The sequence below is a fragment of the Heloderma suspectum genome, chromosome 3, assembly GCF_057233095.1.
Source record: "Heloderma suspectum isolate Gila_16-S chromosome 3, 16-S_ref, whole genome shotgun sequence".
In the NCBI taxonomy this organism is placed as follows: Eukaryota; Metazoa; Chordata; class Lepidosauria; order Squamata; family Helodermatidae; genus Heloderma; species Heloderma suspectum.
The window spans coordinates 222,539,154-222,554,508 of record NC_139460.1 but is presented as its reverse complement, the minus strand read 5'-3'; the positions used below and the strand labels follow the sequence as shown (position 1 = coordinate 222,554,508).

Genomic DNA, 15,355 nt, shown 5'->3' with positions numbered 1-15,355 from the left:
AATAGGTATAGGATTTCAGCCTTGGTATATTATGAGACCATTACTTCTGGGGCCCATTTATTAATTTGACAATGGGTTTGAACACATAACCCTGGCTTTGATTATATATCAGATGTTGACATGGTGTAAGGTCCAGGCTGCAAGTCGCTTGGTTGCCAACTGAATAATATCTGCAGTTCAGTTCTTCCGTTAAGCAAGCCCATGAAATTCAATCAACATTCAAATCCTATGGTTTACCAGAGAGAGAGAGAGAGAGAGAGAGAGAAAGTTAAGGCTACACAATTTTCAGCTAAGCATCAAAAAGCAGGGAATTTGTGAACTAAGGCTCATAAGGATTATCACCACATCCTCCTTAAGCAAGCAGAAAGTGCCAGTGAAATTTTCAACCTCCCAAAGCAGGCAGACCACATGGCCAGGATGGAGAAGAAGATATGCAGAAGTGACTGTGGGGTTGTGGAACACTGATGTCGAACAACCTAGCGCCCCTCACTTCTCTCATTTTTTTAGAGCAGCCTTCCCCAACCTGGTGCTGTGCAGATGTCTTGGACTGCAACTCCCATCATGGTCACACTGGCTGGCAATGATGGGAGCTGCAGTCTCACACCTTTGGAGGGCACAAGGTTGTGGAGGGCTGCACTTGTTGCTGCAATATCTATAGGTGACAGACACTCCACCACTCAATATGTGGAAGCACTGGCCACTTTACTCTTTGTATATATTGGAATATTTATCCATTTTGTAAAATGTTACCAGACTTACAAACATTACCAAAATTTTATTTTATAATATGTAATATTATACATATTATATTACACATATAATATAATATGTATAATATAAATCCCAGAGAGAGAGAGCATCAGTACTTTATTTTGACCTGAAAGTATTTTGCTAAAGTTTAAAACACATAACAAAAAGAAAACGGATGCCTAGCCACTATCAGAGAAGGTGGAATGAGGGACTGCTGACACGGAGGTCCTCAAACCTCAGAGTCCTTGCTAAATCTAGTCTACTTCTGGGCAAATTCTCATCAAGGCTGTCTGCAGCTTGTAGAGCACGGAGGCCTTCTCATTGTCCCAATCCATGTGCTGCACACACAATATAGGCATTGAGTACGAAGGAGGCCTGAGGGTGGCGCAAGCAGGGCCAGGCTGGATTAAGGCCTTGGATAGCTCCAAGCATACAACTTGCCACAACGTGGTCTAGAGCGTAAATGGAGCTCTTTAGCTCTCTTGGACCAGACTGTCCCTACCAGGCTCTACCACCTTATTAGAAAAGTGGAAACTTTTAAAGGGGTACGCCACTGGTCTGGTGCCTAGCACTCCATTGCCTCTCAGGGAGCTCCCACCTTGTGCATTGCCTGCAGTGGTCAGCAGTCACTGGTAGGGATGTCAGAGAATTTCTCCACGAATCTCGGGGAGGCCGAATGCCAGCGCATTCAGCCCCCCGAAATTGGTGGAGAAACGGTCTGCCACCGTCCCCCCCCCCCGACGGGACTTACCTTGCTCGAATGTCCCTGGCAGCGGCGGCTCCGGCAGCGGCTCGGCAGCGGTTCCGCGGCGGCAGCTCCGGTGGCCGGTCTTCTGACCGGCTGCCGCCGCCGCCATTTCCAAGTAAAACAAACAAACAAACGTGATAGGCTACGTAAAGATTTACGTAGCTTATCACGGCTAGATTTAAAAAAAACACCATGATAAGCTACGTAAATCTTTACGTAGCCTATCACGGCTGACTTTGGGGGGGGAAAAAAAGCACGTACGCAAATGGCGGCGCCCATGGGTGCCACCAATTTCGTTCCTTATTTTGGCACGTGTAGTCTATGTAAACATTTAACGTTCACCTTATTTTCGCCATAGTCTACGTAAATGTTTATGTAGACTACACATGCCAAAATAAGGAACGCAAATGGCGGCACCCATGGGTGCCGCCATTTGCGTACGCGCTTTTTTTTTTTTTCCAAAGTCAGCCGTGAAAAAAACATTTACGTAGCCTATCATGGCTGACTGCAGGCCAGGGATGCAAATGGCGGCGGCTACATCCGCCGCCATTTGCGTCCCGGCAGGAGAGGAGGTTTCGCAGCCGGAGGGATGGAGCGCCTCCCCCCCGGCCAGAATTTTGGGGGGGAGGGACGGGGTGCCTTCCCCCCACCCAGAATTTCAGGGGGAGGGACGGAGCACCTCCCCACCACCACGAAGCAAGCTGCGGGATCAGATAAGGGACTTTCGTCCATCCCTAGTCACTGGCACGAGTGAGGGCCCTGGTTAGGGATGTCAGAGAATTCCTCCACAGATCTCGGTGAGGCCGAATGCCAGTGCATTCGGCCCCCCAAACTCCATGGCGGAATGGCCTGCCACCCCCCTGCCACCCCCGGATCCCTCCCGGACAAGACTTACCTGGGGCAGATGTTTCGGGCGGCGGCGACTCCGGTTGTGGCGGCGGCTGCAGAGGCTGGTCTTCCGACCGGCTGCCGCCATCGCCATTTGCAGTCTTGTTGTGGGGGGGTTGTTGTTGTTTTTTTACAAGACATGATAGGCTACATAAAGATTTACATAGCCTATCATGGCCGCCATTTGCGTTCCTTATTTTTAGCCATCTTATTTACGTAAATATTTACGTAAGCTAAAACGGTGAATCAAAAAGGGATGCAAATAGCGCCCGCTATGCTATTTGCGTTCCTCTTTATTTTCGCCATCATAGTCTACATAAATATTTACGTAGACTAAGACAGCCAAAAATGAGGAATGCAAATGGCGGCGGCCGTAGCCGCTGCCATTTGCGTACGCATTTTTTTGTTTTTTACCCAGAGCCCTCCGCAGCTGGAAATCTGGCTGCGGATGGCTCTGGCCTGGGCCTGGCTGGCTGCTCCACGGAGCTGCTGCGGAACACAGCCAGGTATAAAAGTGGCCTGTTCCTCAGCAGAAATCTGGCTTGGGATGGCTGTTTGTGGGGGTCCCAATTTGGAGAACTCAGGCTGAAAGGGCTCTCCAGGCTCAGTATCAACAGCTGTATCAGGGTTCAGCACCTCCGCAGCTAGCAACACTGGTCTTCCTGATTCAGAAGGTTCCTCACCCACGCTGCATCAGAGTCCTGACTACCGCTCAGGGCCAGGGCCATGAGAAGAACTTATAAGCACGCTCACACCATTGTGACATTTTAACTGGTCATAATAAATGTAGTACTGTACTGTGGCGTTTGGATTTTTTCCCCTAATGGGTCAACATGTCTACCTGTGATTTGGGGGCTTTGGGGAGGATATGTTAAGTGGAACGATGTCTCTGTGGCTGCTGCCACACTGCTCCAGACACCATCGACATCTTGTATCCACTCAGTTAAAGGAGATGGCAAGTATCTGTACCATGCTGGTGCCATTAGGGTGAGCACTTCCAGCGTGATATGTAGTGATGTGATGATGCAGCCCAGTCAAGAGTTAAATATCAAGCAGTGCTGGAGAAACCATGGAGATGACAGCAACTTTGTCACTCTAGGTAAGGTGTGAATAAAGTAATGTATGCATCTAAGCCAACTGGAGTGATAAAGCCATTTGGGCGGCTTGGAGCCTGATTTTACTGAGTATTCATTCATACAATACTTTTAGCAATTAGAAACTTTATTTGTGAAGAAACCCACAAAGCAGGAAAAACAGTGGATGAGCTCCATATTCTAATTGACGCACCATTAAGGATTCTCCTTTAACATCGTAATGATGTTATAATACAGTTTATCAGGTGCATCAAGACCAAACATAAAATCCACATGATTCCACTCAGAAATAAACTCTGAGTAAATGAGATTCTTTAGCTTGGGGATTAAGGCGTCAACATCAGCAGGGCTAGAAAGCCAATCTTCTCCACCACTCCAGACTGCAATTGGTACATTCATGTCCATTATATTGTATTCAGGAGGCTGCACCTTTAAAACATGGAAAAAAGAAAATGAGTCCAAATGCAATAGAAAAAGACTACTAGTAAAATTGTCATTTTATACTCAAGGGTGGACAACTTGTGTCCTTCTAGAATCCAGATGTTGCTTGACTTCAACTCCCATCAGATCTAGCCAGCATAGCCAATGGTGAGAGATGATGGGAGTTGCAATCTGGAGGGACACAAGTTGCCCACCCGTGTTTTATATGTAGGGGAAGAAAAGAAAGTCAGTAGAATTTTTGATTAGTTAGACTTTTTGACTAGTTATTCCATAGGTGAGGCAGATGAGAACTTGGGTTATTGGGCAATTTAAAAGTGCAATCAATCAATCAATCAATCAATGTTAGTGATGTATTAACAGTCACTTAAAGCAAAATCCTATCACTCTACCATGATAAGTGAACCGTAGCATTTTAGTCCCGGGTGACTTCAGTGTCCATGCTGAGTCAGCCTTAACAGGACCAGCTCAGGACTTCATGGCTTCTATGACAGCCATGGAGCTGTGTCAGTTTATCACAGCTCCAACATATAGGACAGGGCACACTTTCAATCTGGCCTTTGTCTGAGGGCATGGTGGGGTTGAAAATGACCCCATTGTCATGGTCAAACACCTCACCAGTGAAGTTTGGTCTCATGGTATCAGTCTCTCTCTGCAGAGGTGGGGGACCCATTAAAATGATCCGCCCCAGGAGATTTATGAAATCTGAGGGATTTCTGAATGCTCTAGGGTATCGCAGGTCCTTCCTGTTTTGAAGTGGTTCAGCTCAAATTGAGGAAGCTTGTGAAAGGTACCTGTTGGTTAGTGCCTATGACATCACTAATGTACTTTCCACATCAAGTCATGGAACAATGTTGCAGCTATTTTTGAGCATTTTTAATTAAATAAACGGTGAACACAGACATATATCTGCTGCTTCACGTATCTTTTTTTTAAAAAAAGATGTACAACCCACGTTTAGCCTTTGGGGTAAGGGGAAGACTACAGCTGCCAAGATCTTAAGGCTTCGTTACTGGCAGTAACAGCTTTAAGCTAAGATATGCTGGTATTGGGGCCCACTTCTTTTACCTCACCCCTTTTGACCTTGGCCCCACCACCACTGTAATGCAGTCCCTGAGAGCTTCTCCAAAACAGAATTTGGCCCTTGGGCTGGAAGGGGTTACGCACCCCTGATCTATCATTGCATAAAAGAGGAACTACTGTTACATAAACTCATGTAATGGCCTCCTTTGGGCTGAAAGGGCTCCTGAAGTTTGAATGGAGGAAATTTATGAAAAGAAACATGCAAAGTTACCAGGAGATAAAGGCTGAACACTTGAAAAAGCAGGTGTGCGTATGTACAAAGCTGACTGTGGAACGAGAACAACAAGATATGGTTCATTAGCTGAGTTTGGGGAAAACACTGGGCAGAGAAACTTCCAAGCCCCAAACCTGAGGCAATTGTCATATAATTCAGGGATGTTACCAACAAGTGAAGTGACAGTCCAGGCTTCAGAGCGAAAGGTGATGTCCTTTAACATTAAAAAAAGGATTTTCTGGGAAAAATAGGATACATAGTCATATAATCATAGAATAGTAGGGTTGGAAGGGGCCTACAAGGCCATCGACTCCAACCCCCTGCTCAGTGCAGGAATCTAAGCCAAAACATCCCTGACAGATGGCTGTCCAGCTTCATCTTCAATGCCTACAGTGTGGGATGGCCCAACACCTCCCTAGGGAATTGGTTCCATTGTCGTATTGCTCTAACAGTCAGGACGTTTTTCCTGATGTTCAGCCGGAATCTGGCTTCCTGTTAACTTGAGCCCATTATTCCGTGTCCTGCACTCTGGGATGATCAAGAAGAGATCCTGGCCTTCCTCTCTGTGACAACCTTTCAAGTACTTGAACAGCGCTATCATATCTCCCCTCAGTCTTCTCTTCTCAAGGCTAAACATGCCCAGTTCTTTCAGTCTCTCTTCATACGGCTTTGTTTCCAGTCCTGTTTCCATCCTCATTGCCCTGCTCTGAACCCTCTCCAGTTTGTCTGTATCCTTCTTAATGTATGGCACCCAGAACTGGACACAGTACTCCAGATGGTGCCTAACCAGTGCTGAGTAAAGGGGAACTAGTACTTCTGGGATTTGGAAGCTATAGTTCTATTAATGCAGCCCAAAATAGCATTTGCCTTTTTTGCAGCCACATCACATTGCTGGCTCATATTCAGCTTGTGATCTTCAACAATTCCAAGATCCTTCTCGCTTGTAGTGTTGTTGAGCTATGTATTCCCCATCTTGTAACTGTGCATCTGGTTTCTTTTTCCTAACTGCAGAATTTGGCAATTATCCCTGTTAAATGTCATTCTGTTGTTTTCTGCCCAGCACTCCAGTCTATCAAGATCACTTTGAATTTTCTTTCTGTCTTCCAGCGTATTAGCTACCCCACCCAATTTTGTGTCATTTACAAATCAAAAACTTGTGGGAAAGAGTATCTAAGATGCATCAAAGTCAGCAGAACACTAGGAAAGACATGGACATCAAAGAATCAGCTAGCATGCTGACACACCTCCTCCTTCTGAGTATACGACCTGATTCCATTGCTCCAGCATTGGTAAATACTTGAGCAAATGTGACAAGTGTGAATGAATTGAATCTACCTGCATTTTATCTAAATAAAGATGTTCGAAAAATTGCATTCAGGTTTTGGGTCAGTCTGTATCTCACCCCAGGATCCCAACAATTTCTAACAGTGCTATACTGTGTTGAGATAAAATAAAAGAGCTCCTGGGAAATGCTTTACCTGATTGTAATGAGCTAGGTTTTCTACCAGTCCATAATCAAAAGCTTTCAGTTTACCACTGTTGACAGCCTGCAAATACAAAATAATCTCAAATGCATGTATGAATGTCTTGCTAGGAGTACAGATCCTAGGGGAAAAAAATATGGAGGTAGATCGCAAGTATTTCTCATTTCATACCAGACTATGTTCCCTCTGCTTTATACAGGTAAAGGGTGTAACCTGTGTAGGCCATAGATTTGTCTCTATAGAGGCGAATAATGCTGTTTGGGATTACTCAGCAGACAAAAAACCCCTTCATGTGTGAAGAGGGCTCCACTGCTGACATCCAGAGCTTGTCCACATCAATGGAAAATCTCTCTGCCTTACCGGGGCTTTCTACTTCTGGATTCTTTGCAGGATTACGATCGGCTCCATTACATGGGTGGACATGGGCAACCACATGGTTTGAACTGAAACCTGCCATTTCAGCACTTTTCCTATGTTTTCCTTTAGACAGCACCATCGAGTGGCTGACAGATAGTGCTATGGCAGCATTACACAGTACAAATTTTGCACTTTTTTAAACCTGAAAAAGCACGGGAAGAGGTCTGGCTGTTGACGCCATCATGTAATGGACCTACAAGCTTCCCTGAGTGGCCAACCACAGGTGTGCAATAAATTGTTGGTGTAGGGAAGCCCCCAGACACTATTGGCGTTCCTAATCCCATGCAGGTCTATGTGCAATATAGGGCCCCCTCTTGAAAAAGTTCACACTCAACACAGGGTAGGGATGTATGGATTCCCCACCATCCGTTCTGGTGGGGAATCCATCTGGGGGGTGGGAGGTGATCCATTCCTCCCCCTCCCCCCGGAATCCTCCAGAGGGGCTCCACTCCACTAAGATTCTGCAGAGCCACCCAGCTTGAGGGCCGTTTACCTGGACGGCCAGAGCCATTCTCCTCCGCGCTGATCGCATTAAAAAAAAAAACATGGTGATCGGCAGGATGTGCCCATAGACTTATATGCAAATAGAGCCGTGAATCTTGCATATAAGTCTAAGTGTCCATAGGCTTATAGGCAAGATTCACGGCTCTATTTTGCATATAAGTCTATGGGCACATCCTGCCGATCACCATTAAAAAAAAAAAAGCGATTGGTGCAGAGGATTCTGCGTCCCACCCAGAATCCTCATGGAGCGGAGGTAAGTGGGGCCGATCCACCATGGATTCCGGAGGCCAGATTCCAAAGAATCCGGCCTCATTTGAATCCGCGGCGGATTTCTCTAACATCCCTAACACAGGGACATCAGGGGCAAGGAAGCCATGTGGCCTTGGCAGAAGGGCCAGAGTTCGGTGCTTCTGCCCCCTTATACTCATAGAGCCCTTCTCATGTTGAATGTATGAAAGGGGCTAGATAGGGAATGCATGAAAGGGGAAGTGGTTTGAACACACACTTACAGCACTCCAAGACATTTGTTTTTAGGACAGAGAAGAGAGAAGGTGCACCCATACCAGTTTCCAATGTCTATCTGTCTATATCTTTTGTTGCATGGTTTCCATTTTAATTGCTGTGGAAAAGCTGGTTTTTCAACAGGTTGGAGGTTGAGAACACTCAGGGGACTGGCTCTAGCCAGTTCTTTTATGGAAAGAGTGTGTGTGTGCTTGTGTGTGTGTGTATGGGGGGGGGGGGCAAGTAACTAGCATAGCTGACATTCCATGAGACTGGCCTAGTAAATAAGTGGTTTTCATGGAGTTACGACAACCAGCTGCCTCTGGGTTTACTCTATATTGGTTGTCAGAGTTGTCAGAGTGTTTTTCTACAAACGACAAGTGATTCATTTCTAGTTGATCCAGCAGCTACTGAAAACATCAGAAGTGACTGAAGTTACCTTTGGGGGTATAGACTGTTGTTTTTTGTGGCCATTAATTAAAATGTTTAGGACCTGTTCAAATGTTAAGGTTTTCGCATTGGTACTGCCAAAGAGCACAGTACCGTGCTCTACACTGAAGCTGTAACCATTTAAACAACTTGCCAATGAGCATGATCAATCCCAAATCCATGTAGGTGGTTTAGAGATGTTAACCAGATGCACTGGGAGTCTTAGGCTGCAATCATAATCATACTAGTAGGAAGTAAGCCTCATTAATTCAGTAGGAGTTACTTATGAAAAAGGTGCAGGTAATAAGAACTTACTTCTGAGTAACCACGCTTACACTTGCACTGTTAATGTAGAACCAACTGTAGATGAAATATTTAGTTTAGATCATGCATCGAGTGGGGGTAGAAAATTGTAGAAAAAAGAGTATTAGTATATTGGTTAAAAATGGGGCAAAGGGTGTCAAGAGGAAGTGGTGGTTTAAAAACAAAAAAGGCCTTTCCTTTCAAAGGAATTAAATTGAAAGGTTCTGCTTTTGTTTTGTCTGTCTTGATATTCTCTTTAAATTGCAATAGACTGATTAGGGCTGGTTTCAAGTTTAAGGGTGGTGGGCTTAGCAAGTGTCCTTTGTGGACTTCCTCCTACATTGGTGGGGCCATGGCTTACCTGGTGGCAGTGGCAACAAGCTGCCATTTTAAATTTCCCACAGTGCCCCAGAACACCCAACATAGACTTGCTCCCAAGCATTGTGGGAAATTTAAAATGGCTCCTTGTAGTTGCCCACTGAACTGGCATGGGAAGCTCAGCTGCTGGGACCCTGACAACTGCCCAAGTGTGCCTGGTGCTGATGTCAAGCCTGAGGATAAACATATAACAGCCCAATCACCCACAGTAGGCTGATGCCAGAGCAAAATGCTCTGACCAACTTATATGCTCTCTGTTTGAACCCGGTCCTTCTTGTTTCTTTTGCTCTATGCAAATACAAGGGTAACAAATCTATGCAGGATCCAGCTGAGATATCATTATGAGAAGTGGGATTGTTGGTGGATGAAGGTTTTTAAGAACAGATCTCAAAAGTTATGCTGATAGGCTAATATCTATGACGGATAGATGATATCTCTACAGCAACGTAGAACAGATGTAACCTATCTTGACGGGTGTTTCGTGAAGTGTGAAAGAGCCTACAATCAACAAATGAACACCAACTCTTAGTTGTTAAGAAAAGTCTTCTACATCACCTATAGTTGTTTGAAACATAATGTGTTATGCCTTATAGTTTCATTTTGTTTCAGGGTGTTTACCTGCTTCCAATGGATCATATTCTGTACAGATGTTCCAGCTGGGGCATGAGAGGAATACACATCTACTCGGCTCTGAAATGATAAAATGGTTTCTTCCAGTTATTATAATTTATTAATTACATTTATATTCCACCTTTTTTGCTCCATTAAGGAACCCAAGGTGGCTTACACGGTCTTCCTCCTCTCCATTTAATCTTCACACCAACCCCGTGAGGTAGGTTAGGCTGAGAGTCAGTGACTGGCCCAAAGTCACCCAGTGAGCTTCATAACCGATTGGGGATTAGAACCCGGATCTCCCGAGTTCCAGGCCAACATTCTAACAACTACACCACGCTGGCTCTCTAGTTGCTTTCTTCCTCTACAACCAAAGGCCAAACTACATATTACAGTAATTAAGTAGCATGTCGCTGAACAGTCTTTATTTTTACTCTAGAGTAGGTGCACACAGCCCCAGTCTGGGTTGGGACCACCGCACACTGGGGGGAGAGGATTAAAACTCCATCCCCCCTAGCCATTTGCTTCACAAAATACACATCGGGTTAAAAAAACACGGGGGGGGGGTATCCATTCAATTCCAAGGAGGCTTTTCTTCTTTTTAATCCCTTTGCAAGGCGGGGGGGATGTCTGGAAGCAAATGGCTGGGGAGTGGGGGTTTAATTCTCTCTTGTGCAGTAGTCCTTATCCAAATCAGGGCCGCAAACACTCTCAAGTAAGAAAGGAAGAGAGAAGTCAGTGACATGCTATGTAATTAACCTAACATGTAGTTTGACCCCAAGCCAAGTATTATAAAGGTTAAAACATTTTATTCAGAATAACAGTATCTATAGAATTGGCTAGATGTCCTTTCAGTAGTCTATAGAACCATGGCCTGAAGGTGGCTTGATCCTTGCATATGATCTGAGGGTTGGGGGCGGGGGTGCCTCCATTGTTTGGACAAAACTTTGGTGAACATGTCCCTGTTTTTTGAGTTGTGCACTGTCTACTAAGGGCCAAAGAGAGACTTTTCATTTTTACTCTAGAGCAGGTGCAGTGGTCCCAGTCTGGATCAAGATCCTAGCATGGGGATTGGGGGGCTTTAACCCTTGTCCTCCCACCAATGGGCCAATCTGGATTGGGGGCCCTGCACCTGCAATTTCTATTGCAAAATCATGATCCATTTGCTACCAGCTATGTCTTAAAGTCCCCTTCATGGATCACTGCCTTGTTGTGGCGAAGGGGCATGCGTAACTCAGTGAAGCCATAAGCTATGCCGTGCAGGGCCACCCAAGACGGACAGGTCATGGCAGAGGGTTCTGACAAAATGTGGTCCACTGGAGAAGGAAATGGCAACCCACTCCAGTATTCTTGCCAAGAAAACCCCATGGAACGTATCACAAGGCTAAAAGAGATGACACCGGAAGATGAGCCCCTCAGGTCGGAAGGTGTCCAATATGCTACTGGGGAAGAGCAGAGGGTATTTCCAAGTAGCGCCAGAAAGAGTGAAGCGGCTGGGCCAAACCCGAAAGGACACTCAGCTGTGGATGTGTCTGGCGGTGAAAAGAAAATCCGATGCTGTAAAGAACAATATTGTTTAGGAACCTGGAATGTCAGATCAATGAATCAAGGTAAGCTGGAGGTGGTCAAACATGAGATGGCAAGATTGAACATCGACATCTTGGGAGTCAGCGAACTCAAATGGACAGGCATGGGCGAATTTAATTCAGGTGACCATCATATCTACTATTGTGGGCAAGAATCCCTTAGAAGAAATGGAGTAGCACTCATAGTCAACAAAAGGGTGGGAAAAGCAGTACTGGGGTACAATCTTAAAAATGATAGAATGATCTCAGTACGAATCCAAGGCAAACCATTCAACATCACAGTAATTCAAGTCTATGCCCCAACCACTGAGGCCGAAGAAGCTGAGGTTGATCGGTTCTATGAAGACCTACAACACCTTCTAGAACTAACACCAAAAAAAGATGTCCTCTTCATCATAGGGGATTGGAATGCTAAAGTAGGAAGTCAAGAAATCACCGGGATAACAGGCAGGCATGGCCTTGGTGTACAAAATGAAGCAGGACAAAAGCTAATAGAGTTTTGCCAAGAGAACATGCTGATCATAGCAAACACTCTTTTCCAACAGCACAAGAGGCGACTCTACACATGGACGTCACCAGATGGTCAATATCGAAATCAGATTGATTATGTCCTTTGCAGCCAAAGATGGAGAAGCTCCATACAGTCAGTAAAAACAAGACCTGGAGCTGACTGTGGCTCAGATCATGAGCTGCTTCTTGCAAAATTTCGGCTTAAATTGAAGAACGTCGGGAAAACCACTAAACCGTTCAGGTATGACCTCAGTCATATCCCTTCTGAATATACAGTGGAGGTGAGGAATAGATTTCAGGGATTAGACCTGATAGACAGAGTGCCTGAGGAACTATGGACGGAGGTCCGTAACATTGTTCAGGAGGCAGCAACGAAATCCGTCCCAAAGAAAAAGAAATGCAAGAAAGCCAAGTGGCTGTCTGATGAGGCTTTACAAGTAGCTGAGGAAAGAAGGGAAGCGAAAAGCAAGGGAGAAAGGGGAAGATATACCCAACTGAATGCAGAGTTCCAGAGAATAGCAAGGAGAGACAAGAAGGCCTTCTTAAATGAACAATGCAAAGAAATCGAAGAAAACAACAGAATGGGAAAGACTAGAGATCTCTTCAAGAAAATTGGAGATCTCAAGGGAACGTTTTGTGCAAAGACGGGCATGATAAAGGACAAAGAAGGAAGGGACCTAACAGAAGCAGATGAGATTAAGAAGAGGTGGCAAGAATACACAGAAGAACTATACAGGAAAGATCTGAATGTCCCTGATAGCCATGATAGTGCGGTCACTGAACTTGAGCCAGACATCCTAGAGAGTGAAGTCAAGTGGGCCTTAGGAAGCATTAGTAACAACAAAGCTAGCGGAGATGACAGTATTCCAGCCGAGCTATTTAAAATCCTAAAAGATGATGCTGTTAAAGTGCTGCATTCAATATGCCAACAAATCTGGAACACTCAACAGTGGCCACAAGACTGGAAAAGGTCAGTTTACATTCCAATTCCAAAGAAGGGCAACGCCAAAGAGTGTTCAAACTACCGCACCATTGCGCTCATTTCACATGCCAGCAAGGTGATGCTCAAAATCCTACAAGCTAGGCTTCAGCAGTATGAGAACCGAGAACTACCGGAAGTACAAGCTGGGTTTAGAAGAGGCAGAGGAACTAGAGATCAAATCGCCAACATTCGCTGCATCATGGAGAAAGCAAGAGAATTCCAGAAAAATGTCTCTTTCTGCTTCGTTGACTACGCTAAAGCCTTTGATTGTGTGGATCACAACAAACTGTGGCAAATTCTGAAAGTGATGGGAGTACCAGACCACCTTACCTGTCTCCTGAGAAACCTGTACGAGGGTCAAGAAGCAACAGTAAGAACCAGAGATGGAACAACCGATTGGTTCAAAATTGGGAAAGGAGTACGACAAGGCTGCATATTGTCACCCTGCTTATTTAACTTATATGCAGAGTACATCATGGGAAATGCCGGGTTGGATGAATCAGAGGTCGGAATTAAGATTGCCGGGAGAATTATCAACAACCTCCGATATGCAGACGATACCACCCTAATGGCAGAAAGCGAAGAGGATCTAAAGAGCCTCTTGTTGAGGGTGAAAGAGGAGAGTGCAAAAGCTGGTTTGAAACTCAACATTAAAAAAACTAAGATCATGTCATCTGGCCCTATCACTTCCTGGCATATAGAAGGGGAAGAAATGGAAGCAGTGACAGATTTTACTTTCTTGGGCTCCAAGATCACCGCAGACGGTGACTGTAGCCATGAAATTAAAAGACGCTTTCTCCTTGGGAGGAAAGCTATGGCAAACCTAGACAGCATAGTAAGAAGCAGAGACATCACCTTGCCGACAAAGGTCCGTCTAATCAAAGCTATGGTTTTCCCAGTAGTAATGTATGGCTGTGAGAGCTGGACTATAAGGAAGGCTGAGTGCCGAAGAATTGATGCTTTCGAACTGTGGTGCTGGAGAAGACTCTTACGAGTCCCCGGACTGCAAGGAGGTCAAATCAGTCCATCCTAAAGGAAATCAACCCTGACTGCTCATTGGAAGGACAGATAATGAAGCTGAAGCTCCAATATTTTGGCCACCTAATGCGAAGAGAAAGCTCCCTGGAAAAGACCCTGATGCTGGGAAAGACTGAAGGCAAAAGGAGAAGGGGACGGCAGAGGATGAGATGGCTAGATAGCATCACGGATGCAATGAATATGAACTTGAGCACGCTCCGGGAGAGAGCGCAGGACAGGACGGCCTGGCGTGCTATGGTCCATGGGGTCACGAAGAGTCGGACACGACTGAACAACAACAACAACAATGTCTTAAAGTAATGCTGTTTTGGCCCTCTGTCATATGTTCAGGAAGTTTTATTAGCACTAGTCTATGCTTGAGTGTTTGCTTTTTCTCATCTACTCCCTGTACATTTTTAGGCCATGCTGGCCATCTCAAAAAATTATACTGGAAAAATATAAGCTGGAAAAGATTCAGAAAAGGACAGTCAAAATGATCAGAGCTGGAAAAATAAGCTGGAAAAGATTCAGAAAAGGACAATCAAAATGATCAGAGCTGGAGCACTTTCTCTACAGGGAAAGGTGACAACACTTCGAGCTTTTTAGTTTAGAGAAAAGGTGACTAAAGAAGGGACATGACAGAGACCACCCATCTCTATCATGCATGGTGTGAGGAAGTGCAGAATGAGGGAAGCTTTCCTTCCTCTCCCGTAATACTGGAACTCAGGCTCATCCACTGAAATTCACTAGCAGGAGATCCAGGAAAGAAAGAAAAATAATTGCACAATGCATAATTAAATGTATGGAATTCATTGGCAATTGCTGGTGGTGACAGTCACTGGCTTTGATAGCTTTCAAGGGAGATTAGATGGAGGAGATGTCAATGGCTATCAGGAACCTCCAACTTCAGAGGCAGTATGCCACTGGATGCCAGTTGCAAGGGAGAAACAACAGGTGAGTTGTCCATGCCCTGGCTGTGGACTTCCCAGAGGTATCTGATTGGCCACTGTAGGAAACAGGATGCTGGATTGCTTTGGTGCAATGTTCTTCTGTGTGGCTTATATGGAAAAAAAACTGTATAAGGAAGGATTTCACTGAAGCTATTCAAGTAATTCAAGAAGAGCAAATAGATGGAGCAGATCATTTATTTATTATGGGTTGGATCCAGGATCTCTCTTTTGCCAGGAGAGGGGCCTTCCGTAAGAGGAAGGGTTCTTCTTGTAGAAGGTCCCCCTGCCTTAATTTTGGAGATCTCCCTCCCCACCACACACCACAGCTCACACCATTCAGCAGGAACTCCTGATTCTCTTTGTAGCTTTTTCAGGGAAGTGGAGGAACTGGAGTGTGAAGGATGGGGTGGAGAAGTCCATTTCCATCAGCACAGCTGACCGAACTAAAATCTGGATCCAATCCTGTA

The 15,355-nt window shown here is 45.2% G+C and overlaps 1 protein-coding gene across 3 annotated transcripts in view; it reads right to left on the bottom strand.

The window, feature by feature from the left end:
- Positions 1 to 3,525: 3,525 nt before the first annotated feature.
- LOC146350790 (lipase member K-like) overlaps positions 3,526 to 15,355 on the bottom strand; it is a 60,142-nt gene continuing 48,312 nt past the window's right edge. For 2 of the 3 annotated variants that reach the window (XM_084845754.1, XM_084845753.1), the window contains exons 8-10: positions 9,850 to 9,921; positions 6,694 to 6,762; positions 3,537 to 3,909 (exon numbers count right to left, since the gene is read on the bottom strand). In XM_084845754.1, the coding sequence (XP_084701880.1) occupies positions 3,676 to 3,909; positions 6,694 to 6,762; positions 9,850 to 9,921 (375 nt within the window). In that variant the 3' untranslated portion in view covers positions 3,537 to 3,675. Of the gene's footprint in view, positions 3,910 to 6,693; positions 6,763 to 9,849; positions 9,922 to 15,355 lie in introns of all 3 variants that reach the window. The other variant, XM_084845752.1, reaches the window with a different exon arrangement.